General features: G+C 36.9%; 1 protein-coding gene and 1 long non-coding RNA gene across 2 annotated transcripts; one reads left to right on the top strand and one right to left on the bottom strand.

The window, feature by feature from the left end:
* Window positions 1-4,182: 4,182 nt before the first annotated feature.
* On the bottom strand, window positions 4,183-13,848 carry LOC145765396 (glypican-4-like). The gene is made up of 11 exons (XM_082577214.1): window positions 13,705-13,848; window positions 10,505-10,666; window positions 9,396-9,585; window positions 8,975-9,152; window positions 8,426-8,583; window positions 7,969-8,146; window positions 7,399-7,670; window positions 6,557-6,691; window positions 5,998-6,115; window positions 5,682-5,835; window positions 4,183-5,209 (listed from the first exon to the last, which is right to left on the bottom strand). The coding sequence occupies exons 1-11, from the start codon at window positions 13,817-13,819 to the stop codon at window positions 4,920-4,922; spliced, it is 1,950 nt and encodes a 649-aa protein (XP_082433340.1). The 5' UTR covers window positions 13,820-13,848; the 3' UTR covers window positions 4,183-4,919.
* A 4,336-nt stretch (window positions 13,849-18,184) lies between these two features.
* Window positions 18,185-19,603, top strand: LOC145765665 (uncharacterized). The gene is made up of 2 exons (XR_014288600.1): window positions 18,185-18,325; window positions 19,337-19,603. It is a non-coding gene; the product is annotated as an uncharacterized LOC145765665 (long non-coding RNA).
* Window positions 19,604-27,371: the final 7,768 nt, after the last annotated feature.

The raw sequence follows: 27,371 nt of genomic DNA, 5'->3' as shown, positions 1-27,371 counted from the left end.
TTATTCAACAAAAATAACATTTAATGCAAAGAACGACATCAATAGTGTCAGTGAGACATTTGTTCTTGTTTTTTTTGTGTACAATCGATGCAATATTGGGTGCGATTTTGGATACTGCACAACTCAAATCTGACTCCAGATCTAACAGCTTGTTTCGGGATTTTGATTTCAAAAAGCAACAACACTTGAAATTGCTGATTCACAGAGATAAGTAGAATATATATAGGCTACATGGTCAACAATGTTAGTGATTTTTGGATATGCTTTCCCCAGAATTTTTCCAAGCTTTCATCTTCAAAAGAATATAGCTCGCTCGTCTCAACACTAACTCTAAATGTACACTTAGCTATACTACTTCAAACAGCAACGCAGCCATCAAGCTTGCTCATAAAACAACTGTAACTGAACTGATTATTATACAAGAAAAATCTTATTATTATGTCACAAAAATAAAATACATAAAACCGGCGACAAAACTGATGAGAAAATAAATTACTTGAGGAAGTGTCATAGTACCTGATCACCTTTACCAGTTAGTTTTTCTCACTTTTGAATAAATTACTATGACGAAACAATTTTAAAAATGATAAAATATCACTGTGCTTGTTTGGTTGTTTTGAAGGGACTCAAAACATCAAAAAAAGTGTAAGTAATAAAGCAACTTTACCACTTACAGCTGTGACATTGTTTGTTACATCTAATTCTATATATTCTGGTTCAGCTGATTACCCACCTGCTATCTTCAAATTACCCACATGTGGGTAATTACCCATAGGTTAAGAACCACTGCTATAGACGAATGATGACGTCGTTGATAACTTTAGGCTACTTGTGCAGTATCTGCGCATGCGCATCTCATGTTGGTTTAATTCAAACCCAGTCAGCAAATCAATCCTTTATGGTTCAACCTCTGCATACGTTAAATCAGTGGCGTAGCCAAGGGGGGGGTTTTGGGGGTTACAACCCCCCCTTTGGCACGCGTGTGACGTCACGATATTGAGAATGATGCTTTCAGTCTAAAAAAAATTGCCTAATTTTAAACAAAATGCATTAAAAGAGCAAGTTTTGCCAATACCAATCATTCAAACATCTCAGCCAGGAATTAGCAACAAGAAAACACAGAGACGTAGCTTTTTTTCCGAAAAATGCCGAAGAAAACATGATCTTATCCTTTTGCTATGCTACCGGACAGCACCATTTTACAGGAATATTCGTACCCACATTTTTGTTGGAAATGCTCTCAGAATGCACCAAATTCAAAGTAATTTTTCAAAATTTTCTGGGGGAGGCCCCCCAGACCCCTCGCCGTTGAGTGGTCAAAACCCCCCCCCCCTTTCAAAATTCCTGGCTACGCTACTGCGTTAAATCAATGTAAAAAGATGGATTTGCTGGCTGGGAACTGGCGAATGCTAATAAGGACAAAATATGATTCCAACTTAAACTGGAAATACACCGCTAAAGTGTCTTTATACGGAAATTTTTGAGCCCAAGGGACAGAAATGTGGTGTCACTGTAAGCAAAGTGTTCTTATACACGAAATCGTTATAGGCGAAGTCATTTCTATGCAAAACATATGGTTTGCAAACTGGACTTTGTAGCAGGTGTCACTATAGGCGAAGTGTCACTATATAGCCAAAGTCACTATAGGCGAATTCTACTGTAGGCTACTTTCATTTGCCGTTTGTTACTTTTCATGAATAATATCTTGAGTCGATTCTAAAACATTTCATAGTAGGTTACGATTAAAAAGTTGTGTGGCCCGATAACTCATGTGTAATTGACAAAGTGGCCCGCGACCGCAAAAAGGTTCGTCACCCCTGAGTTAGAGTTAGGCAGGGGCGCCGGAAGCGGGTGGGCAGGGGAGAAATGGTGCCCTTTTAAGATCATGTAAGCTACTACAAAATTTGCAATGCGATGTAACAATTTCAGCTATTAGCTTTTAGCTTAATTATAATCTTTCATTTCTGCCTCAAAATAATATTCACGACACAAAATTCTGTATCACAGTACCGGTAGGTAATTGGCCTACATCATCATAACGTAGCATGATGCCCTCCCGTGCCATTGTTCTTTATATACTGGACACTTGTATCATTACTCGATGATGGATGAGCATTATTGCTAGCCTATATCTAATTTTAAAACTTTAAAAAAATTGGCCTTTCATCAACAAAAGTGCCCTTTTTTCATAATCCTGCCCCCCCTCCCCAGTCAAAAACTGTTCCGGCGCCCCTGGAGTTAGGACTAAAAATATTGTCCGACCCGATAACTCTTAAAAATGTTTGCCAATCGCTGAAAATTCCCACAATTCCCGGCATATATGGATTGGATACTGTATTCCGGTATACCGACAGCACATTCTGCGGTTTCATAGACTGCAACACTGGGCTAGGCCTACTTCGCTACTTGTCCTCTGACCTGCAAAAGTGAGCTTGCAATCCGATTTGTTTGAGATCAATCATTGATTGCTGCCAAAGATCGGTTACAGTTACACTACCAGTAGCCTACGTCAACTTTCACCATGCGCAAGTGGTAAGTAAGAAGTTGTCACTTAGAATTGACACTTTCAGTAGGGTCTTTGTCAGTCCGAGGATAAACATTCAAAACCAAATTAACCAAGTGGTGCAAAATAAGGTACGGTAGTGGTTGTTAGGCTGAAAAGTTACCAAGTTTTGCTCACCCGTAATTCGTTTTCAATGCAAAGTCAATCCAAAATTTATCTTAATATGCTCTTTCAAATTTGAAGTTTATAATTAATTTATCATTAATGTAGGTAGGATAACTAGATGAGTAATGTCCAACTGTTATGATCATTCTGCGCTAGATAGTATAGTAGGCTAAGATATTGGCGGGCTAGCCCACCGTAGATAGAATTTTATTATAAAAATTGTAGCTAATGGCCCTATAGCGCCAGCCACTGCAGGCTACATTCCATTAAATTTATTTTTCTTTGTTAAAACGCAAAAGAAGCGATGCTGCAGAAATAAAATACAGCAACAAAACCAACAAAAAAAGGTGGCAAAACCGTAGGCCTAATGGTATAAGATGTGCATGTACAAGAACTAACTTTATGGTAGGCCTATTTGTATTGACGAATATAATTAGGCACGGCCACCAAACCTGATTGTTGAAACAAGTAGCCTAGATGGATTAGTTGAAAAAATTAGTCATCTCCTGGTTCTTAAAACAACTGGAATGCCAAATGTTGAAGTAATGTGGGGACGACTAAACTTAACAAGCATCATAAAAATAATATTTTATATTCCAAAGAAAATCATGTGTAGGCCTATACCGCTGTACATCGATATACCTTATAGCCTCACATTTGGTTTAATGTAGCCTAAGAAAATATCAGATAGCCTACATAAGTTACAGTACGGTAGCTCTAATCTAGGCCTACTTCTTACTTAAACGTAGGCTATTTCTAGCAACTCGCAAGGACAGTTTAAATGCCATTACACAAACAAGAGAAGACTTGTTTGAGTAGACTTGCTGACAAATATTTTTGCAGAATTTAACGGCAATATAGTTAAGCATATGCTACCGCAAGCTAATAATAGACTGCAAAAGCAGCCCTTCCCCCTTAGCATTTTCTTCGATGTAAAAAAAACAAAAACATTTTTTTTTTGCTTCTGTTGATTGTGCTTCCCAAGTTGTTTGGTTAATGCGTGTATTATCAGTAACCAAGGCTGCATTAAAACACATTGAACTAAATTAGTTGTAAACGTGATTGTATAAAGTTGAAGGATGATTATTATCGAATTGCCCAATGCCTACATCACAGCTTTTAATATGCAGACCATTCTTTTCAGATTTTTTTTTACATTGCGAAACAGAAAGTAGCCTATAGGCTTCCTTAACGCAGATATGTTGTTGACCAGAAGAGGCATTTATTATATTAACTAAACGATGAAGTAAGAGTATAAGCATGCGATTTTTATATTTTTGCATAGGCTACACAAATTCTTTGCTTTTTAAGTATTCAAGCCACAGATATGTTCTTTAGCAGTGGCGTCGCTAGGAAATGAGCCGCCCGGGACGGATTAAGATTTTGCCGCCCCTTCAAGAAAAAGCATGTGAAAATGAAATGCGTTTTTTATCAGATTATAATAAAAATCAAACATCGTAGTCTGAAAGTGCCGCTTCCAGACGTGCCACCCGGGGCGGTCCGCCCCTCCCCCCTCCTTAGCTACGCCACTGTCCTCAATTCCTCAGATAGTAGCCTGGCAACGGCTTTTAAGCAATGACCAACTTCAGCATAATATGTCACAAACATACAGTTCATTCATCTGAACGTTTATTAAACTATTAGTGACATTGATTGAAGATTTATTTGCAGCAGCATGTAACCTAATGATCAAGGCACGAGAAGCAAGTGGTGAAATAGAACATGACTTGTCACATCGATGCATCATAGCGAAGAAATATTCGCTCAACAATCAAGCTCCAAAAATATGTAGCCGTTGGCGTTGAAACTTGAGGGAGAGGGTGTTGAACTGACCTTAATATTAGCTGCCCTTTTTTAAAAAATCTAAAAATTTTGAAAGTGTAAGTTTTAGGTGTAGATTAGGCTACTCATAAATATTGAGACAGCTACTGTGCTTCGCCCCTTCGAAAGCAAATATTTCCACGTCACTGGATAAATTAACAACCCTCAGGGATGAGTTAATCAGTGGCACACTCACAACCGTGCTTGGTTTTTCATTGACCACAGATATTACTTCAACAATAGCGAAGAATGTTGGACAATCTGATTATAAGCCCATCCATGACTTGAGGCATTTCCGTCATTAACACGTCGTCTTCGCTGCCGATGAATTCGACCTGTCCCTCGCGAACTCGATTTCTTTGCGGCGTTTGGCAATTCTGTTCACTTCGACAAAACTTCTCCACACAATTCATTGAGACTTAAACGTCTGTCAACAAATCACTATTTTCACCGCAAGATAAACCATCAAAGTCCCGAAAAAGATCCACCGTGACGTCACCCGCGTATGATGGCCTTTGCTAAAAGTGACGTCATTGTGAAGCGGATATTTCTTACGCAGCTTATTAGTCCGATATAAAGGTATGTTCACATTGTTTTTTAAAAGTGGTAGAGATGTATCTTCAAGTCGTGCAAATGACTTAGGAGTCACCCTTAAGGGTACTGAAGCCTTGTGAATGCCCCGAGAGGATGAATGTGCTCCAGTGAAAAGTTTTGCGTGGTCTGAAAAGAATTAAAATTTAAATTGTTTCGGCAACTACACTGTAAATTTTCGTTGACCTGACCAAAGCGATCCAAGTTTATGCACGTTGGCAAAGATTCGTATAGGCTATAAAGTAAATGGGAAGAAAGAATATTTGTGTTTACTTTGAAATTAATATAATGATTGAGACAAAACACAGCTAAGTGCTCACGATGAACGTCAAGCAGGCAACTTTGGAGGATTAGTCAGCAGTTCTACCTGTTTTATCGCTCGACAACGCATTGCTTGAGTAACACAGTAAATGGAACACATTGGTACCAGCAGCTCGAAGGATAAATAAGCAAAATAACAAAGCCGCGGTTAGTGGGCTATAGTCGAGTTTGAAGGTTTATGTCTTCACAAAATCAAGCGATTTTCGTTTTTACTCTTAGGAAACACACCCTCCCAGATGATAGAAAATTACAGAAATAAAACAAAATTTTAAAAACTCACCACCAGTTTGCCTATTTGATTCTGCAATGCTGCTCTTTGCAGAAAAAACTTTCCGGTACGGGGCGTTGGAGGGCAATGTAGATTTGGTAGGCATTGGAAGCAAGTTCCCGAAAACTCGGAGATGACTCCACTTTCCCGCATTCATGTACATAATCTTCAAAAACAATGAGTAATATTTGAGGATAAAATCATTGCAGTGTAGAGAAATAGAAGTTTTTCAGGCTCTCGGGTAGTTGGTGGATGGTAAAAAATTGCGATTAGATGGAGGAAACGTGACTTCACAGAATTGTAACACAGAGCATTCACAGAATTGTACCTTTTTTCCAATGTGCAAACCATGGAAACTGTTTTTGTCCACACGATGAGTTTTCACTTTCTCGGCTTTGTTGCTGTATTGACTTTCAAAGTGCGCTGCCTTTTTCTTGGCGTGGTGGCTGAAAAATTAAAGGTATACTTTTAAATATTCAAATTCACATTCATCATGATAAGATGTGCCTGGAGCTACTGAAACGCACCTGGAGCCATCAACATGAAGCGTTGCTAAGAAACCAAAGTAAGACACGAGTGCTTAATACTTTCTCGCAACGAGACGAGTCATTAGTTGATAGGTAAGTGTTCTTTGGACATGGGACAGTAAAGATTGCTATGTAGATTAGTCGCTACCTAGCTTAAAAATGACATCCGAGATACATCACAATTGCTTCGCGCTTTGCTTTTACTTTATATTTTCTGTCAACAAATCCGCCTCCACGTTTAATTAACGAAAAATGAGCGGACTTGCTGGCTTAGTTGGTTGATACGCTACAAAGTAGGCTATGGCATTCTGAGAAGTGTAGGCTAACTTTTATGATGTGGTCAGGTTTGTTGAAGATTACCTTCTAGATACGTCACTTCCATTCCAACATATCCCACTCGTCGAAACTGGAAGGGAAAAGTCTTCTGTGTCGTCGCATACCTTGTTAGAAAGCTCAAAGAAGAAATTTAACGTAGAATTGAGAAATGCGGAAAATCTGTAAAGAAACAAAGGCAAGAATTTATCAAGTTCTCAAAATAAAATTGTCGTTTACTTTTCCACACGTCCATTACTGGAGTAACCAGACGTGGAATAATTTTTTGCACCAGCTGAGCAGTTAGACATCCAAACAGCACTATATGGAATGATTTAGCAAACTGTAACTACGTTTCGGATTGATAAATAAGCAAAAAAATCGCAAATTTTCCGGACTTTTCAGCATACGGCGAATATTCAAAAATCACAGTAAAGTTTTTGCAACCTGATGCAACGCTGTTCAGTTTAACAAATATTTGAAGAAAACTTGTAAAAGTCAAGCCTGGCGTTTCATTTTTGGATTGCCGTTTAAGTTTGATTCCTAACTGACTCTGCCATCTTTGCTTCGTAGTTTTACAATAATTACACTTTTACTTTAGTTTATCCAACGTAGCTTATATGCACGTAAGATCACTAACTCTCTAGAGAAAGCAATATATAAGACTTGTATGTGGTGTTGTCAATCAAGTCATTAATCGCAAAAATACAAAACCTTCCATTGTTCTTTTCAAAGTACTGTTGAGCATTGGTTAATTAATGGTTAATATACAGTAATTAACTTATTTAAATATTTGTTCGACTTGGTTTCAAGTTTTGTCGAGCATAAAATATAGGATTCGATTGACATTTTATTTAGAAGACTTTTTTGAACTGTTGTTTAACACAAACCTCTTTAGTTGTTGCTTTGATTTTGATGTTTCACGCTTTAGTGTTTCTTTTCTTTTCGCTTTGATAATGAGATGCCTTCCTCCAATGAGACCCAAATGAATGTTTCGTTTTGGAGCTTGAAAACTTTTGGAGGATTTAGAGGCCGAGTGGAAGCCGGTGAGCTGGTAATCCTTTTTTCGTGCCTGATTTCCTTCAATTTTACCAGACGGGAACTGACTGTTTTGGGCCGACCGCGGTCTCCTTGAATGTGGAATCGAGCAAGCTTTTTGGATCTGAAAAGGCCACATCAGGTTTGAGCTGCAACTTTTTTATAAGTTCTCCTTTCCATGACTGATGTTGCCATTTTTTTTAAACTTTGGTCGGCTTTGCTTGAATGTTAGCATCACGCTTTACATTGAAAACGTTGAACATACTCAGAAGCAAAGCATGTTACGAAGTTTTTTTCCAATGGTTTTAGAAATTAAGTAGCCGAAGCTAACTGTTTGTTACGCAAAGAGCCGTTAAATTTTATTGTTTTTTTTAAAGTTATTTCAATAAAGAGAAATGCAAACAAGCGTAAATATGTCTTACCCTTTGGGTAACGCTTTTCGGTATAAGCATTCGTATCATTCTTTCCGCTTGGTCAGATATTTCAGCCAAGACAGACGTAATCTCAGGACTATCTTCCGCTATGTCGCGCACTGTCGCGGTCATCGTCGCCACATGTCGATGCCAGTGGCGGTCAAATGAAGAAAGCTTCTTGAGGCACCTACACGACAATCAACATGAGATGGTGGATACTTCAAACAATAAAAATCCTATATCATCAATAAACTTCGGCAAATCGTAGAAAAATGCAACGGAGGTTTGTGATAACTGGTGCTACATTTCACTTACGTAACGGCCATTATCGTATTAGACCATTGCCGCAGACCTAGTCAGGATGTAGCCCCAGTACTCTATTGTAATAGTGGAGGAAATAGCTATAGTTCTATCTAAGATAAATTTATCATTTCTAGACTTTAAACAGCATTAGAAAGTTACTAACTTGTGGGCAACACTGCGGCAAAGAGCAGGGCAAGGCAGAGCCTGAGTAGTTCCAATGCATTGGGGACAATACTGCATCCTTACCAAAGATTTTTGACACTCTTTGTCTATGTCAAACCTCGCCGTTCCATTTAGGGATCTTATCCCCGATTCCATTGCCTGAAAGTAAACACAATCAAACGAATTGTAATCAGAAAATTTTACATAAATTATAAACGGTCGACAAAAAGGATAAGCTTGTATGAATCTAAGTATGATTATACACAAAGTTTCCGTTTAATCATGAAAAACATTATGTTTTGCAGTAACTTATTTCAAATTTAGAAATATTTCAATTTTTTGCCCAACAAAAATAGTTGATCAAACAAATAGCAAAATCCATAAATAAAAGTCTATACTCTACAATCTACATAGCATTACTTCTTCAGTGCATAACAGGCGAAAGAAAACTTTTACTTGAGCGAAAGCATCTTCCATTCAAAAATATAGAGAAACAACAAAATCAGATGTAGACCTAAGAATCTATTTTTTGCCTCGAACCAAAGCTTACCCGAACCAAAGCTGACAATTGATCGAGAGCCTTATAGAGACTCTTCTGTGAAAGATCGGCATGAATGCTGGAGTAATTGAAGACGTGTGATTGTGACGCCACACAATTAACTTGTTCCTCTGTGAGCCTCGAAGAAAACTGTTGCCGAAGTGTCAAAGCAAACAAGGTATGGAAGAATCTGCACAAAGTAGTGTCACCACGTGTTGATTCGTGATCTATATTTTAAAAAAATTTCAAGCTGAACAGCGAAAATGTTTTATCAATTGTACAATATCATCCAAACATCAAAAGCATAATTATTTACTTCATTGAAAGTTAATTTTATGCTCGGTGTGACGTGCAGCCGTTCGAGCAATTTACATCAATGATTTTGTTGCCGACCGTTAGAGGTCGCCTTAACCGATTAAGTCAAAAGTCTTACTTGGGCATAGAAAGACTCAATTGACTTTTTATTTCGATCAATGTGGCATCATCTTTGGCTATAATGACATTATCATACAAAAAATCGATGGCGAATTTGAGCGTCTTCGCATTGTTGGCGTCGTGAAAGAAGGAACTGAGTTGTTTGAAAAAGTTTTTTCTCGACATTGTTATCGAACTCGTCAAACGAGCTGAAAATAAACAAATATAATTTTTAGATTATTTTCTTCAACACGTACATTTTTCAAACAGCATTACAAACATTTCTGTTTCTACCATTCAATTGAACCTATCCACTGGTTACATAAAACCTCGGAAAACGAAGGTATGCTGCAACAACAAAGCGCAGTAAAAGGTGCTTGAATCTATGTTCGTAGCATTTTTTTTCTTTTCTTTTGTTATAACGGTACAACTTCAAACGTTTATACCAAAAACTAGTGAAGCTAAAATGGCTAACCAAAAGAAGAAAATTGCAAAGCAATTATTTTTAAATTTTGCTTATTTGAATGTAAGCGCTTCAATAAAAAGAAGTCAGACTTAAATGCAAATTTACTTCAACACGAATTTGACCTTACGTCACTCTCAAAAATATTTTGCCATAAAAATGAGCTTGAAATTGAGTAATCGTCAATTAGGCTACCTACTTAAAGTTTGCTTAGTAACCTAGGTCTACTTGTTTACCATGGTGTGTTGGTAAAATAAGATTAATTTCACAGTTGCGCCCTTAAGTTTATAGCAGCAAACTTTTTACTGTTCCAATGTGCTATTGAATAGTTCAGACAACAAAAATTTTAGGCTATTTAAATTAATCATAACAGAGCCGAAGTTAAACTTTTTTCTGAAGCCCTGCGATGCCATGGCAAGTATACTTTTTGCTTTGATGGCCAAAAATAAAAGAAATGACTGAATTATCACATAAATAACAAAACCAAATTAAATTGATTTTCTAGCTAATTGCGCAGAAGTATATTCAATTTTCCATCATAAAATGGATTTCTCCTATTAGACAAGAAACAAAGATCTGGTAGCCAAGTGTCAGATTGTCATTAAGTGACAATTTTCGTTTTTGTTTTGCTGTTAAATTAGCTTTAATTTTTTTTTTCAACCAACCTTCAAAATCTTCAACGAATCTAATGAGTCGCAGTTTGAAACCCGACAGCTTTTCATCTACAACGCTAGTCAAGTCTATCTTAGAGGCCACCAAGTATTTTTCTTCCATTTTTCTTGTACAGCAACTTGGAAAAGTGCTCGGACAAATTTCAAGATCATCAACTGGAAGATAAATCAAAATTTGTTAAATGTTTTTTTTCAAACGAATTTCATTCGAAAGTAGGCTATATATTACTGCATTGGGTGAACAAATTATAATACCTCGCACTTCACAAGGGAAAAACATTAGCAATTAATTCTAAGTAATTCTTAAAATAAGCGTCTTCATTGTTTCACGGTCGACATCATATTTCTGTTTCCAAAGTCACATTTTGCTGTTAGTTTAACTTACATTATAAAACATTAAACTAGAAACTCTTGTCACATCTTTGTACCACAGTGATATCATTCATTTAAGACCTAACACCAACGCTCTGGTATTCTTTTTGGTATTTTTGTGTTTATTAATCTTCATCATCATCAAAGTTTAATTTATCTCTATATAGTCAAAGCATTTATTGATAATCCGATGCTGAAGTCATTACATTTTTTTCCGATCACGAGACTGCGGTGTCCGAACTAGAGCCTTATTGGATAAAAATCGAAAATCTTCGAAAGTTTTCGTAAAATAGTTACAAAACAATCAAACCTTCTAGGAAAAAAATCCGTACAAAGCCGTACAAGCGAGTCAAAAGTTTGAAACATAACATAACAAACCTACGCTTAGGTGTTCACTGCCATCCCGTGTCAGGTTTTGGAGTATTGGCATAATGTTATGATTTTATAGTGTTTATGTAGAATTGTCGTGTCAAAACATCTAAAGTTTTTACGATTTGTAAAGTGTCTGTATATTCCTTTCAAATTTGCATTTATTTTACATCATTTTAGATCATGGCTTCTCAAAGTGTGAATCGCGAAACACATTGGCTAGTTACGGTTTCAGTAAGGTCTAAACTTGGCCACGAGTACATTTAGTGTATTAAAATCAATACGTTCAATCTTACACAGCTAAATAATCGATTTCGATAATCTGAAAGCAAACAATTCAAATAATCAAAACAAAAATTTATGACTAAGTCCTACAACCAAATGCAAAATCAAATAAAAAAGTGGCAAAATTCGTATATCATAAAATTGTACAACAACCATAAGCCCAACCAGGAATCATCGACAGTACGCAGAAATTATTGGTCATTGAAATAAAAAAGATAAAGCCTACGCACCAATCACATGCCTGGCACCAATCCGTACGGCGCTTTTCTCACGCCTTGCGGTTGGGTGCATAGGCATTATCCTTTTTCCTACTAACATTATCTACAAGAAAATGGATCTGCAAGCTTGGTAATAACTTTGAATAGGCTAATTCTGTTTTCAGTATTTGTTTATTTGAAGAGCGTTACAGAATTGATTTGAGAAAATATTATCTGATTTTGTGCGAAAGCGCATCTGACAGGACAGCATGAGAAGTTTGCTGTACATTCTCTGGCAATTTAAAGAGTAAAATTGAACCCTCCAGATTGCTTTGCAACGTATTCATTAAAAAAAGCCTAGAGGTATGTTTTAGCTTAGGTTTTCTCTGCCCTTCCAGTTTCATCACTGCGCTGTGACGATGTAGAATAAAGAGCGAATTCTTAAAAATTGATGAATTTTGAAACAAAATGAACCAATTTGTTCTCGCTTATGTATTACATCAGCAGTCTTTTGGCCATTTTGTTGCAGTGCATAAAAATTTATCTAAAATTGCGTTGCGATAGGATTTATTCGAAATTAAACTCTCCTGCCAACCACGGCATTTCAATTCAAGGAGCAGTACCACTCCACAGAGACGAGAAGATTTGGCAAGTTCAGAAAATTTCGGTAATTAGAATTGCCAAAGTTTGTGACTGTTCAATCAGTTGTTAGTGACATATTTCATTTCGCTTTCCGATGTCAACAATGTGATGGCGAAAACAATCCTAGACAGCAAGATCTGTTATTTTTCATTGATTCAAGTCTGCCGACGTAAAAAGGACATAAAAATCTAAAACAAGAAAGTTTAAAAATGACAGATTTTGCTGTCTGGGACGGCTACAGGTCAACATTTGTTTCATCTTTTGCTCCTCCAACTCACGTGTTTATTTTTCAATTACAATACTTTCTGTTTTCAAGCTTCATTAACCAAACAAATTGTATCATAAGAATTGTATTATGGACCACTCCACGTAATCGTTAAGTTGAGTTGCATAATGACTTAAATTTTAAAATTGATAGTTTAGTTTTGAACAACGAAAGTGTTTTTACGAGAAGCCTACGATGCTGTTTACATTAATTTTTTATCGCCTATCTCAAATAAAATTTATAGGAATATGGCAACAGTAAAAGTATTTATTTGGCAATAATATGGCCTATTGGACCTATGATTTGACTCTTCCACAAGTTAAAATGTCTACGTGGTAAATGTATTTCAAATTGATCCTTAGTTTCACAAGGATCAAAATACAAGAACCAACCATGGTGGGCCCAAACAATTTTAGGGCATGGGTTGAATTTGCGTAACTGCTACTTCTATGTTCGTAATTTTGACAATGACCAATTCAAATCTCGCATAAAAATTACTGTTTTTCTTTATATGAAGCTGTTCTTTGTTTCAGGAACCGAGCTTGAACAGCGCTAATCAGCATGACGTCATTTTGAATCGGTTTCGTCATGGCAATCGATACCGAAACCGTTATACACTGTGGCAAGAAAAAAAAGCAAACCGCGTTCACTAATGGTTTTAAAACACGTTTTGTACATAACCCTTAGTCATTAAAAAACCAAAATTTAGAAAAAATTATACAAATAGTTTCAGTTTCAACACTGATTTGATGAGCCGTTTAATTTGGTGGCAAACTAATATCAATCTTTTAGTCAAAACGTAAAATTATTTGAAAAAGCTATAGTGCGCCATTGCGCCAAAAATGAATAATATTTTTCATTCGCAATCTCATTCATAAACGTCATGATCACAAAGTTGTTGGCATAGCCTACTGGCAAAAATTACAAATTTGTTAGGCCTTTTATGGAGTAAATTATGCGTTGCAAAGACCTAACCGTTGGTTGGTCTGTACACGATAGATGAATTTATGACCATACCGAAGAAACAAAATTTTTCAAGTTACGTTATACTAGATTCTTCTAACCTTTTCTTGGTCGAGCAGGCACAATGTCGACTGGACCGACTAGTCTCAAGGCGAAAGTTCTCCGAACTTTAGGGCACCAGTTTCCACTAATGGCTGAGTGAATTTCCAATGACATCACCAATAAAATGGCGAGCGAAAAAATTAAAATCCTCTCATTCATTCTAGAAACAGATAAAATACTAGGGGTGCTGAACCTGCACAAAGATTTGTGTTAATTGTGATGATCTGACAATGCAACTTTCCAAACAAGAAGTTTATTTATTCAATTTAGACTGAAAACCTTCTGGTTGATTTTAGCACCACCTATTTCTTTTGCACTTTTTCTCTTTTATTTACGCTTTTGCAGAATCTAGTCTTTTTTCTTCTTCTGACAGCTTTACTTTCTAAACAACCTTTTCAACTGCTAATAGATTGTAGAGTTTCATGCAGCGTATTCACTTTGTACATTTCGTGTTTATAGTAGCTTATTTCTTCTTCTTTATCATTTGCCGGTTTTTGCCGATGAACCATTTATTTTACCCCTCTTTTCATTCCCAAAGCTTAATATTTTAGAAACCGATTTAGTTGCATCGTTGATTTGCCTCCAATCGCTTAGTACGCTAAGTTCGTCTGAATGTAATTCCAGCGTGATAAAGAAATAATATTCTCTACTAAATTGTTACATCACCAACAAAGCGTGACTAACACCCATCGGAACGAATGGCACAAGTAGGCAACATAATTAGTTCTCGTGAGCTGGAGCAGCTTGTTGGGTCTGACAACAACAATGCAATAAAATCTAAAGAATTTTAGCGGATAAATTTTGATTTTTTCGACGTTGCCTCGAGCAAAACTGCTGGGAACACACTGGCTAAAAGTTACAAATTAAAAAAGGTGCTAGTAGAAGGTTAGATGACGTCACGTTGACTTCGCGCTGTAGTAGGGGATTGTCGCGGTCTGTCACGACATTCCCCGGAGCGAACAAACGAAATATTCTCACAAAGAAACCAGATGGTCAGGTCAGAGACCTTCCAAGACAATGACTTTCACAATGCAATAAACAAATGTTGAAATTATTTCTAAGCAGTCCAGTTGATGAAAAATATTGATGCTTTAACAGTCATAGGCCCCCAATACGCTAGTATAGGTCAATTACTCTTTGAGCAAATATTAATGAAACAAACACGGCTTTCAGAATGAAGGAAGCACCTTTCTACCTTTTAAGCAAAAGCAGAAAGTTTATAACAATGAGATGATCATTCAAGGAATCCAAAATTTGAAGTTAAGCAGTAGCAAATGACATTATCATGATTCAGTTGTTCTAGAAGCCTATCTAGCCATACTTTTCAAAGTCAAACCAACGATTCCGCCAAAAATACAATTTAAAACAAATGCATGATGATGAAGAAGATAAAGCAATATCCCTTTTTTTCCATAGAAGTTGTAGCCCATGTGCAGCGTTCGGTATGTAGGCTACTACATGCGTTTGCGTACATTTAAAGGAGTCAGATCTTTAGTAGAGAGTTGTTGTATTGTTGCACCACAAACATATAAAACTTGGCAACATCAATAGTTTCCACATATTTTTTTCACTGGAGAAAAATACGTAAATTAACGAGTAAATTTTGTTTTTTAAATGTTTTCCATACATCGTTGTGTTCTTATAATTAGAAAACGCACAAAAGAAATGACGAGAATAGGCAAATGCCGAAATGACGAGTAGGCTACAATTGCTTGTTTAGAGATATATTATTGCGTTTGATGTTCATAGCTTTTATGATTTTTGTCTGATATTGTAATCTGCCTCTAGAGATAACTTTAAATTGGTTGATCGAAAGGTTGTCGGTACACGCTACACATGAGAAAATGTGTTCTTTCATTGCACTTTTGTTGGTAAAACGTGTTAAGGTGCTCTCAAGTTCTCGTTAAATAACAATGACATACCGATGCATATCAAGTTTGCGTCACACAAGAAAGTGAACTTGTATACAAATAACAAGAAACCGTAAAGAGAGTAGGCAAATTTGACATCTGAAGAAAAAGTGTCCTTTTTGGTATTTTTGCATACGCTATACGCTGCATGAAACCGCCGAAATTTTGATCAGAACTGTTAGAAAATGAGAGTGTTCGAAATAAGATTTATTTGTGCGAAGCGAAGCAAATTTTTTTTGTGGTTTGAAATTTTTTTTGTAGTTTCAAAAAAATTTTGCTATATCTTTGCTTCGACCGCAAATACTTAACATAAACAAAATCTCCCAGGTTTGGTAACTTGTAAAATTACAAGCTTCATAGACAAAGTTTTCGTGACTGCTTCTTCAAATTACTCTATTAGGAAACCGTAAACAAACACAAGCGAGGTCATGCGTTGAATTTTGCAAAGCTTTTTAGCTTTGAGAATCTTTTTTCACGCTTTATGGTTACGAATCCATGCCAAAACAAGATTTCTTGGACGGTGAAAGAAATAAAATTAAAGACGAAAATTTTCGTTTCAAAACTAACCATATGTTTTGAAAAGGCTTTTGCATTGTGTATGTTTGAACAACCTACTACCAAACCAATAACATTTCTGTATTCCGTGCGCTCTTCAGTTGTCAGGATCCGATTTGTAGAACAGCAGGAATAAAGTCCTTTGTCTAAATGCCTATAAAAAGCAAGGCACAAGGCAGGTTATAAACAACATTAAAGGTTTTGCAAATAGTTTAAAACTTTTTATTACCCCACCTGGGAGCAACCATCATTTTTTAAAGTTCTAATTCTTTTAGCCAATATATGATTCTCATAAAATTAGAAATGCAATTTAGCTGAGCATTCAAAAGTAACGAAAAAGATCAACATCTAGGTTTATGGAACTGAAACGCCAGACGTTAGTAAAACATTCAAATTGATGCAAAGCCATGATTGCGGGGTGATTTATCTTTTAAGTGTTGCGGTCGAAAACATAGTTTAGCCTATGCAGTAGAACTAATCTTCCATATGAGAATTTACATCTTTATCAGCAAAATATTAGACAGTTTTTAAATATTTGTTGTGGTAAACCTTCCAGCGCTTACTTCCTCCCATCTCCGTAACCGAGATGGTCAAAGACAAACAACACGTTGTGCCACCTCTCGCACTGGCACTACGACCTCATGTTATTAATAGCCACAGACGTGTTCATGCACGGAAGTAAAAATCTGTGTTCACTCAATCTCTTGTGACTAGCTTCAGATTGCTCAAGAGCCAACACGAATCGTTATGAAGTGAATGGGTGGTGGGGCCTGAGGCATGTACATTGATTTGCATGGACAAAGAATGACTTTGTCGTTGCAGCAAAAATGTCGATGAATGATGGTTAAATCTTGTCCTCGTTCGAATTATCTTTATAGCGACATCTTTCGAGTATTTACAAAGTTGTTGGATAACAATTACTTGTAGCAGGTCCAGCAGGAGCACTTGGTCACCTTCTGCACTTTGATGACAAATGTGGAAATACGAACTTTACAAATTCAAATGTGTGATATTCAAACTGAGAACCTTATCTTCTCATATATCGATGCCTAGTAACTGAGTGTGGGACCACTACCCAGACAGAAAAATCAAAATTTATATTAATATCTGTAAAAATGTAAAACTTTGTCAAAAATATTTAAATCCTTCGTCATCAAAAAATATGGCTTTACTCGACTTCAAATTACAACTAAACTTTTATATCAACTCCAACTTGTACAGAAGTCTAGTTTTAATTTTACAAATAAGGTCAAACACAGAGTGTGCAAAAAACATGTCCTATACCTAAAATTACGCAGCACCAGAGCCCTCATTAAAATTGTTGTTCTTCTCACTCAACTTGTACACTGTTTATTCTCTTAGAATTTCTCTTTCGTACGAATTATGCTGGCTCCAATATTTTTTTGATCCGCTGGTGTCAACTATTTTGATGATACAAATCTTTTTTTAATTGAGATTACGGTATTTGACTGCTACCGAGAGGTTAAGTTTGAGTTTGCTCATCTAACATAAAGCATTTCATAGTGAAAAGAATCAAACGAGTTAAAGTAACAAAACAAAACTTCGTTACTAGACTTTTCATGTAACTTTCTTATGATTCCTGTGATCTGCTTTCGTATGAAAGGTTGGTTTTTGGACTTTCAACTAATTTGGACTTTTCAACAATTTAACTGATGCTCCAAGTCCAATAGGATGCGCAGTATGACAAAACATTTAAAATAAAGTAAACAATATCACACTAAATCAGAAAAAATAATTTATTTATTTGTTCAGTTCAATTATTTTATTTGTTCAATTTATTTATTTGTTCATGTTTATTATATATAAATAAATTGATTTTTTTGATTTGGTGTGATACTTTCTAATTTGAGTTTAAAGATAGTCTATTGCTTTTCCCATCAAAGAAACAAACAAAGCCAATGATGAACACGTCAATGACGTCATAATTAAATGATAGACTACTGTGATTTTTCAAGTAAAATTTGTGACATCACATAAAACTTTTAATGTAAAATAAAAAGCATTTTTAATTTTTGTATCAAAGGAATAAAGGCGTCAAAAAGTTGCGTGGTAGCTATACGTGAGGATGGCTGGCCAAGAAGAAGATGCCAGCAACTTCATCAAATTGGTTTTCAATGTCATGTTGGACATTGCGGTAAATATTTAATTTGCTTACTGGACTGTCATGGCTTTGATTTGGCTATTTTATTCTAATACTGTAACTATGCAGCTATAAATTCTGTTTGTTATTGTTGTTTTAGAATTTAGATTAATAAAACGGAAGATTTTTTTCAAAAAGACGAATGCTTTTGTAAGTGAGCAAATCAGACAACACGACTAAGTTAAGAAAATGCTCTGATTCAGCATAAATTGATTTTGACCAAAGCAGATATTTTTTGCAACAATTAACTTTTAGGTCTACTTCATTTAACAAATCATCTCATTCTATGTGGTTTGCATATTTTTATTCCTTTGAAACATGTTGTAGCCTACTGTAAATGTACTGTCTTACCAGTGTTGTGGAGTCATCATCGCAGGAATAATTTTTAACACGATGTCACTGCTCCTTCAAAATATCGATCAAAGTTAGGCAACAATTGCTCTGCGGATCTCCAGTAAATATACCGCAATCAATATTCTTAAAGTCGTTTTTGGATATTTTTAAATTCTTTAAAAAACCTAAGAAAAACAGACATATAGCATTATAGCATACAAGCAATCGCTGTTTCAGCGAAGGCGTATAAAGGTTGACACCTAGGCTTACTGACATTGTAACAAATGTTTTTTTTTGCAACCTCTCTTCCATTACCATACTTTGTCTCAATACAATTGGCTGTATTTCGTGCAGTCTCCAGAAACAACTTGGCCAGCTAATTGTTTACAAGAAGACACATTCTTTTCAGATAATAATGAAAATAGCTAATTTCAGGTACTTGTCACCTTGCCAACAAATGTTTGGTTTGAGCCAAATACCAACGCTGGGATTTATAACGTCGTTGTTTGGCTGCTTGATAGTTCTTAGCCGCAATAGCCTACAGTCAGATTTAAACGATCATTATTATAGAACAAGTGCATCATAAAGAATTATAGAATCATTCAACAATGACTGAACAAAAGCAGTGCCAGTTACTACAATAATGCATCTTAAGTTAACATCTTGGTTTAGATTTTTGGCTGTTTGGTCCAGTGTTGCGCCGAAGCTTGGTACTCGCTTCTGGAAAGCCGCACATACCACTTGGTGACACAGTTAGGCTTAGCGTCGTTGTGCTACAAAGCGTTGTTTTGTTGCAATGTGTGGATGGACCAGTTGACAGGTGCAAACAGACCCAAATAAACTCAACATCTATACAGCAGAGGAGGAACAGTGCAGCTCCACAACAATTCAACGTATTTAAATGTTGTTCATGCGTTGAAATAAACAACAGTGACGTCCGTATCGGTTTGCTTTATTCTTTAACAATAAGAAAATCGGAGAAAACATGATGACTCCTGACAGTCAAACTCCTAACTAACTTTACCATAAATTCTGTAAATGATATGATTTCTGAAGCAGTTTTTAGAAAAGCGATATTTTACATTAATTGCAATATGTACCTGAGTTGACATTCGCTGTATCGATGCTGTATTAATCCATGAATAATAAGAAAAATAATTCATGCGAAAGGTTCGATCCCTTACAGAGCACAACCGGGATATACTGCAACAGTTGGCTGAAAATCGTCTGTTATGGAGACTTTTTATTGACGCTATTGTTGACCCAACTGGTGTAAAATAAATTAAGATTTTTAGTAATAGTCCGATATCCGTAAAACCGGTAGCCTACTTACCTCAAACAGTACTTGAAAAATACTGGTTGGCCTATCAAGAAAAATTCTCATTAACTCTTCGTATGTGAATGTAAGTTATATCTTTAGATTGGTTTCGACATCACAAAACTTCGTTACGTAAGCATAATGCACAAACCTCGAAAACACATGCACAACTGTAGCAAACTACATTCCAATCAAGTATTCGTTTTAATTAATTTTATTTGATTAGTTGACTCTTTATCCTTGGATTGAGACATCTTCTTGGAGAGCCTAATCCTAGCAGTATTGCATACTTGCAGGGGCTTTGAATCACTGATGCAGGCCAGTATACCGAGATAGAGTGAAGTTTCCGATTGTTATAATGTTGTTGTCTGTGAATTATTCCATCCACTAGGTACCGCTGAATAGGGAGCAGTCCTTAAATGTGTCCCTTACGCTTACACCCCGAGAGCCGAACCAGCACGTCAGCTTCATCTTGCGGTTTCTTCGTGAACCAAGTCGGCGCTTAAACAACTGGGATTTTTACAGTCTCGCAAAGTTTCAGAAAAATTTGTATGTTGCTATTGAATTGTCTTATAGTGCAGTCGTGGGACCTCAAAAAGTGGTGTTTGTGGGAAATTTTTTTTATCAAGCTGATACTTTGCTCAGACCTTCCCCATATTATGCAAATGGCTCAGAAAAAAGTCCCCATCAATCGGATGATGGGAAACCACTTTTTGGGCCCTTTTTCCAAATGACGTCACAATCCCTTTTGAGTCCAACATATGAAAATTTCAAGTTTTTCAAAATAGGACATATTACTACATCATTTTTTAGCTTTTTTCAAGGGGAACAACTTTTTCTATTGACCAGAACCCTAAAAATGTACAGAAAAAGAGTTATTACCGATTAAGCAAAAGGATAAATCCATGAATTTCAGGCAAATTTGAAATTATTCGTCACTGTTGGACTTATTCTTCCATGGGCTCCGTTAGAGGGGGGCCGCGGGGGTGATTACCCCCCACCAATTGGAGTGGGGGTAACTAATGCAAAATTACCTCCCCCTCCCCCCCCACTAATGTAGAGATAAAAATTAAATTTTTAATATTTTTTTACTTCTGTGTTTTATTTTCATTTTTTTATTTTGTTGCACAACTTTTGAGTTTTTTGCTTGGAAACTCCGACTCGCAAGACAACGCCAAACTATCCTGTCAAAATATATACGCATCACAATGCGCTATGTGTGACGTCATAAGTTCTCACTGCAACAAACTGCTTAATTTCGCTTTTTTACCACTTACAAACGAAATCTACTACAGTTGCACTGTTTCAATGTCTTTCGGCGTTGAATCGTTGTAACTCGGCGGCTTTTTTCGCGGAGATAGCTTCTCTTCGCCTTTGTTTGAACCAGCTTGGCTTAATGGTTTTGCCATGCCATGCGATTTTGCTGATAGAGAGGCGATGGGTGGCTTTTAAAATTGATTGCAAGGTATAGCCAGGGGCGCCGGAAGCGGGGGGGCAGGGGGGGCAATGGTGCCCTTTTAAAGTTATGTAAGCTACTGCACATTTTGCAATGTAACAATTTCTGTTATTCGCTTTTAGCTTAATTAAAATCTTTCATTTTTGCCTCAAAATAATATTTACGGCATAAAATTTTGCAACACAGTAGCCTACAGGCCTTAAAACTCGTTTTTTTTTTCGGCAGCTATCGTGGCCAACCGGGAGCTCCTTCTCGGCGGCCAAATCTGCGTGCAAGGAGGCCAAAATACAAAATAAAAATAACGATAACACAAGTAAATAGAATTAAACTTGCAACAATGCTAAAATGATCACTTAGCGTTGTTGAAGTCTGGGCCTGGGCGACGTCCTACAATAGAATCGTTGCAATCGTCCGCCCCGTTAGCTCAGTGGTTACGCGTCGGGCTCAAGATCACGCGGCGCTGGTTCGACTCTCGGGGTGTGCGCTTGAGCAACGCATTTCAGGACTGCTCTCCATTCAGCGGCACCTAGTGAATGGAATAATTTCTCGGCAACAACACTTCAACAATCGGAAAAACTTCACTCTGCCGATCTCGGTAACCGGCCCTGCGTCAAGAGCCTCTACAAGTATGCGAACAAGTACCAGGAATAACCTATCAAGGCTTTGTCAGTCCGAGGATAAAGATTCAAAAACCAAACCAAACCACCACGCAATAACTGCTTTATCGGGATTGTAATCCAGTAGCCTACTATTTAAACGACACTCGCACGAGTGTCTCCAATGTGGCTGATTTTATAGAAGTTCGCCACTCCCCTAGAATTCTTTTTAGCAACGAAAAACAACGTTCGACATGATTGTGTTGACGATGACTGCAAGGTAATAAAATAAGTATTTCAATGATTAAAACATTACTTGTAGGCTTAAACTTTGCTTAAACTGCCCTTTATCAGAACTGACGATGCACTAGCAAGTGCGAAATATTTTTTATGTTACATCTACTGACATCTGATCCCTGTTGCCTTAGCAATTGAGGTTTTAGCTATTTCAATGATGTTACATACATTACTAAAAGACAATACTAAAAGAAGCATAATTTTTGCAAAATATGATCAAAAAATGTTTTCCCCATTGATGTCAACTAACTTAGTTCTCCTTTTTAACAACGGTTCAATGTCCGACAACATCGAATCGACATAAAAACGACAATATTGCCAGCCGATGTAAATTAGCACTTCGGATTAAGACTTTGTTAAAATAAACGTCCGGAATTACAAACAAGACTTACAGCGCTGGCGATCGCAGCTGGATATATTCCATCAATAACAAGTATTCCCCGCACAATGCAACAGTGGCGATTATGACGCGCTGACCTAATTTTGCATCACTCTTCAGTTAATCCACGATCATTCTATTGCGAAATTAAATAATTGGCTAGAAGAGACCGGCGGCCAAGCTTGGCCGATTGAGGAGGTAGCACCGGCGGTTTATTCAAGCACTACTTAGCGGCCATGGCCGCAGGCTGCTTTAAGGCTTGACAGTAGGTTACATCATTATAACATAGCATGGCGCCCTTCTTTGTATACCGGATTATCATTATCGCTATATTTTATCTTGGCCTTTTAGTAAACAAAAGTGCCCTTTTTTCGTAATCTTGCCCCCCCAGTCAAAAATCGTTCCGGCGCCCCTGGGTATAGCTGAGGCAAGGGACAGCTATTTGCTTAGTCAAGTAAAATTCCTATTTATTTTTAAATAATATTTTAATTTGTAAAATTCCATTTTTTGTTTACTGTTATTTCTTACACGGCGCAGATGGTAGGCCTTCCTGTAATATCGATCAAGATGTCTCTCTATTTTCAGTTGTTGTAAAAGTTAATGCATTTTAGCTTTAATTTTATTTTTTCTGAGTTGAATGTAGGCCTAGCTTTGACCTCAACGCTTTTGACCTTTTAAATCTAACCTTTTATGTGCAAAATTTGGAGACTTGAGTCAAGGAAGAATACTGAGAGGGATTTTTGTGTACGTTCCCTCTTCCAGACAAAATTGTCTCAAAACTTCAAAAAATGTGGCAAAAGTTAAAAAGCTTTTGCTCGCGATTTTAGATTAGTTGAAATAATTTTTTGATTTTAAATCGTGGTGAAAAGCAAAAATTTTGCGCCTTCGGCGCGATACATGTCGCCTATGACGCTGTACGTATAAGAAACTGAAGCTTTCTGTAATGCAAAGGGGGTCTGGGGGCGACCTCCCAGAAGTATATATGATGAAATAATCCAATAAGCCCCTTTTCGATGTCAAAACATCATTCCCGGTCCTGCCAAAATTACCCCCCCCATTCTCAGGAAGTGTCCGGAGCCCCTGTATTCTTCTATATTCTTTAACTGGAATTAAACAAAATAAGCGAAACATAAATTGAAGCTATCAAAAACGTCAAAGATGTTGCTTTCCTCCTCGTCTTGTCCCGTTTCATCTTCATTATACGAGCATTCTTCTTCTTCAGTACCAACATCGACGTTTTGCAGAAGTGAAAAAAAGTCTTCATTCTTAAGTTTTTTGTCTAGTCTCTGGAGTATGTCGTTCATACTAATTATTAATTGATACGAAAAAGATGTGAAACTATCTTTGTATTTCAAGCATACTTACTATACTATCACATTCAACACCATGACATTCACCACACGAAGAAACACATGCCATTCCATATAGTTACGACAGGTGCAAGTTTTCGTTCCACATGGATTTTTCGTGGATTTCTTACATCTGCATCTAATTACTTTGGTCAATGCTTCTGGTGCTATATGCATATATCCGTCATTATTGGGACAAGTTCGTTGTTGCTATTGTTTCTCCATCCCCATTCACAAACATTGAATTTAAATTCTTCACCAAGTAAAGACGTAGCCATTGGAAGTAGGCTGCTCTTTGGTTGATGTTAGCTTTTCCTGTGCAATTATTTTCTTCGTCCAGGAACGCTTCAACAAAGCCTGGAGCATCAAAGAAGCCAACCCAAGTATTAAAGATATCAAAGAAAATCTTCTTTTCCTCCATGCATGGTCAGGATACGACACAACGTCATCGATATTTGGAAAAGGGAAAGGAAGTTTGAACGAGTTTGCGAAAATCAGAAACGCTGAAAGAGAATTCTGCACTTATCAGCAATGTCTGGAGTTCCCAAAATAAGGTCAGAGAAGCATCTATAGCTGCATTCAAGATCTGGTATGGTGACAATGAAGATTCAACGCTTACTACACTCAGATATGTATTTTTACGTAGGGATTATATAATAATGTTTACACTTTTAAGATATTGTCCAATTCTAGATACCCTGTATGTAATATTTATCTTTGTTTACTTTTAGACATGGCAAATACATGCATATGGCATGTAAAGGAATAACATCATGAGTACCAGTCTTCCAATGATGCAGTAACGTAATAAGTTAACTACATCAGTATCATCAGCAATGACATTTACTGGACCTTTTCGAAGAGAAGCATAATCAAGGGATTTCGCTACAATGGAACTGTCAGCATCATCAGAGCAGTTGTGAACTTCAACTTCGGATTGTCTCAGCAGGGTAGAAACAAACTTGATGAATTCAGCCTTGTTTTCGATGCAGCTGAGGTAGCTATCTTGAGCAAAAGGAAGTGAATTGCTCGGATCTATTTTCACAAACGTGCTCTGTGGAACGGAATTTCTGCGCAAGTGCTCGTAACTTTTAGTACTTTCATCATCATAGCCATCAAACACAACAACAGTATGGGTATAATGGTTTTGGATATATTTCACATACGAATTTCAAACTTCCGAAAACTTCATTCCTTTTTTCCAGCGAACTTTATGTAGTAATGCACCACCGTCGATAATAGAAGTCACTTGCTTGTTGATTTCCTCCAAGGCACAGGCTTTCTCATCATGCCTTCCTTGAACATCGACATTGGCTCTGAAGTCAACTCGAATTCGAAAAATTGCTCAAGGCTTTCCTCTCTTTCAGCAGCAGCAATCATCCTATAGAACATAACTTTCGGACCAATACCACTTGCACCACTTTTTGTTTTGTTTACTTCTATTAAGGATTCTAATGGCTTGATCAATCTTTGCGTTTGATTGATGCGTTAGTAACTGCTACCCCATCTGATCCTTTCTGGATATTTTAACCAATTTGCTCCGCTTGTTCACAATTGACGTCATCTTTTCCAGCGATGGACACTAGACCGTTTGAAAGAGAAGATAGGTTTACATCTGGTACCAAGAATGGTTGCTTCGTTGTTAATCAGGCCAGAAATCTTCGTAATCTCTCTTTTTTCTTGAAGCATCCAACCCTTCATGCTGGTTGCTTCATAGAAACTGAGCCTTGCTTAGTTGCGTCATTGCTTCATGAATACTTGCCGAGTGACTCACATTCAAAACCCAAAGATGTCGAACACTTTTCTGTCATACTTTTTCCTTCCGTCAATCTTCCACGCGACTTATTTGAGCGCATAAGAGTTTGCTCGATCGCAAGATCTGTCCAAATTCCAGTGAAGCTTTTTGCTGTCCTCTTAACTGTGTGCTGCTCGGTTTGGAATTGATCGTACAACCATAGATGAAAAGAGAATTCTGCAGTTATCAGCAATATCTGGAGTCATGATGTTGAATGTAATACTTCAGTAAGTATGCTTGAAACACAAAGAGAGTTTCACATCTTTTTCGTATCTAAGTAATAATTAGTATGAACGACATACTCCAGAGACTAGACGAAAAACTTAAGAATGAAGACTTTTTTTTACTTCTGCAAAACGTCGATGTTGGTACCGAAGAAGAGGAATACTCGTACAATGAAGATGAAACGGGACAAGACGAGGAGGAAAGCAACATCTTTGACGTTTTTGATGATGATGATAGCTTCAGTTTATGTTTCGCTTACTTTGTTCAATTCTTGTCAAAGAATATAGAAGAATAAGTCCAACAGTGACGAATAATTTCAAATTTGCCTGAACTTTATAGATTTATCCTGTTGCTTAATCGGTAATAACTCTTTTTCTGTACATTTTCAGGGTTCTGGTTAATAGAAAAAGTTGTTCCCCTTGAAAAAAGCTAAAAAATGATGTATAATATGTCCTATTTTGAAAAACTTGAAAATTTCATATGTTGGACCCAAAAGGGATTGTGACGTCATTTGGAAAAAAGGTCCAAAAAGTGGTTTCCCATCATCCGATTGATGGGGATTTTTTTCTGAGCCATTTGCATAGTATGGGGAAGGTCTGAGCAAAGTATCAGCTTGATAAAAAAATTTTCCCACAAAAAATCTCCCACGACTGCACTATTATTCGTGTTTTATCTTCGCTACCATCTGCTTTCCAATTGTACAGGGCAGCCCACACTACACAACTACTAATAAAATCCCTGAAGACAAATGCATTAGTGCAGCAAATAAAAAGTTGTTGTTAGGTGTGCCACCAAAAGAAAGAAAAGTGAAAGTTTGCAAGACACCAAATTTTCTTCCAGCGTTGACCCTCACACAATTTGACTGCACTTGCATGGGATGGCTGAGTGCAACTCAGTAACCAACACACTTGAGTGAGATTTCTGACCTCCAATATGTGCGAGTGTGGAGTCAACTGTATCATTGACTGCATGCCCCAAAGGAAGCTTATTGGGTCTGTGTGATTTTCGTGACGAAACACAGTAAATGCTTTTAGCATAAGCACCGGCGTTTAGTTTAGAACAGCGGCACTGCCTTGAAGTCTTACTGCTACTCCATTGTTCGGAAACTTTTTCAACACTATGCAAGAGGCAAGAAATTCCAATTACAGTGACAGAAAACCAATCGCTGAATGGTTGAATAGCCTACAAAAATTGCATTCAATCAAAGTTTTGTAAAGTTAACTAGCAGGAGTTTATGGAAATCTATCCTCTTATGCATAAGGGGACCAAGGCCAAACAATCAAAAATCAAGA

Source organism: Aplidium turbinatum, chromosome 2, assembly GCF_918807975.1.
Source record: "Aplidium turbinatum chromosome 2, kaAplTurb1.1, whole genome shotgun sequence".
Taxonomy (NCBI): domain Eukaryota; kingdom Metazoa; phylum Chordata; class Ascidiacea; order Aplousobranchia; family Polyclinidae; genus Aplidium; species Aplidium turbinatum.
This window is presented reverse-complemented; position numbering and strand designations above follow the sequence as displayed.

Bases quoted from the DNA above. Each gene is read 5' to 3' on its own strand.
- LOC145765396 (XM_082577214.1), bottom strand. From the start codon at position 13,819: ATGTCATTGGAAATTCACTCAGCCATTAGTGGAAACTGGTGCCCTAAA. The intron at 9,586-10,504 runs GTTGGTTGAAAA...GTTTATTTTCAG, and splicing joins ATTCGTTGAAGATTTTGAAG to CTCGTTTGACGAGTTCGATA. The intron at 5,836-5,997 runs GTACAATTCTGT...TTGTTTTTGAAG, and splicing joins GTTTGCACATTGGAAAAAAG to ATTATGTACATGAATGCGGG.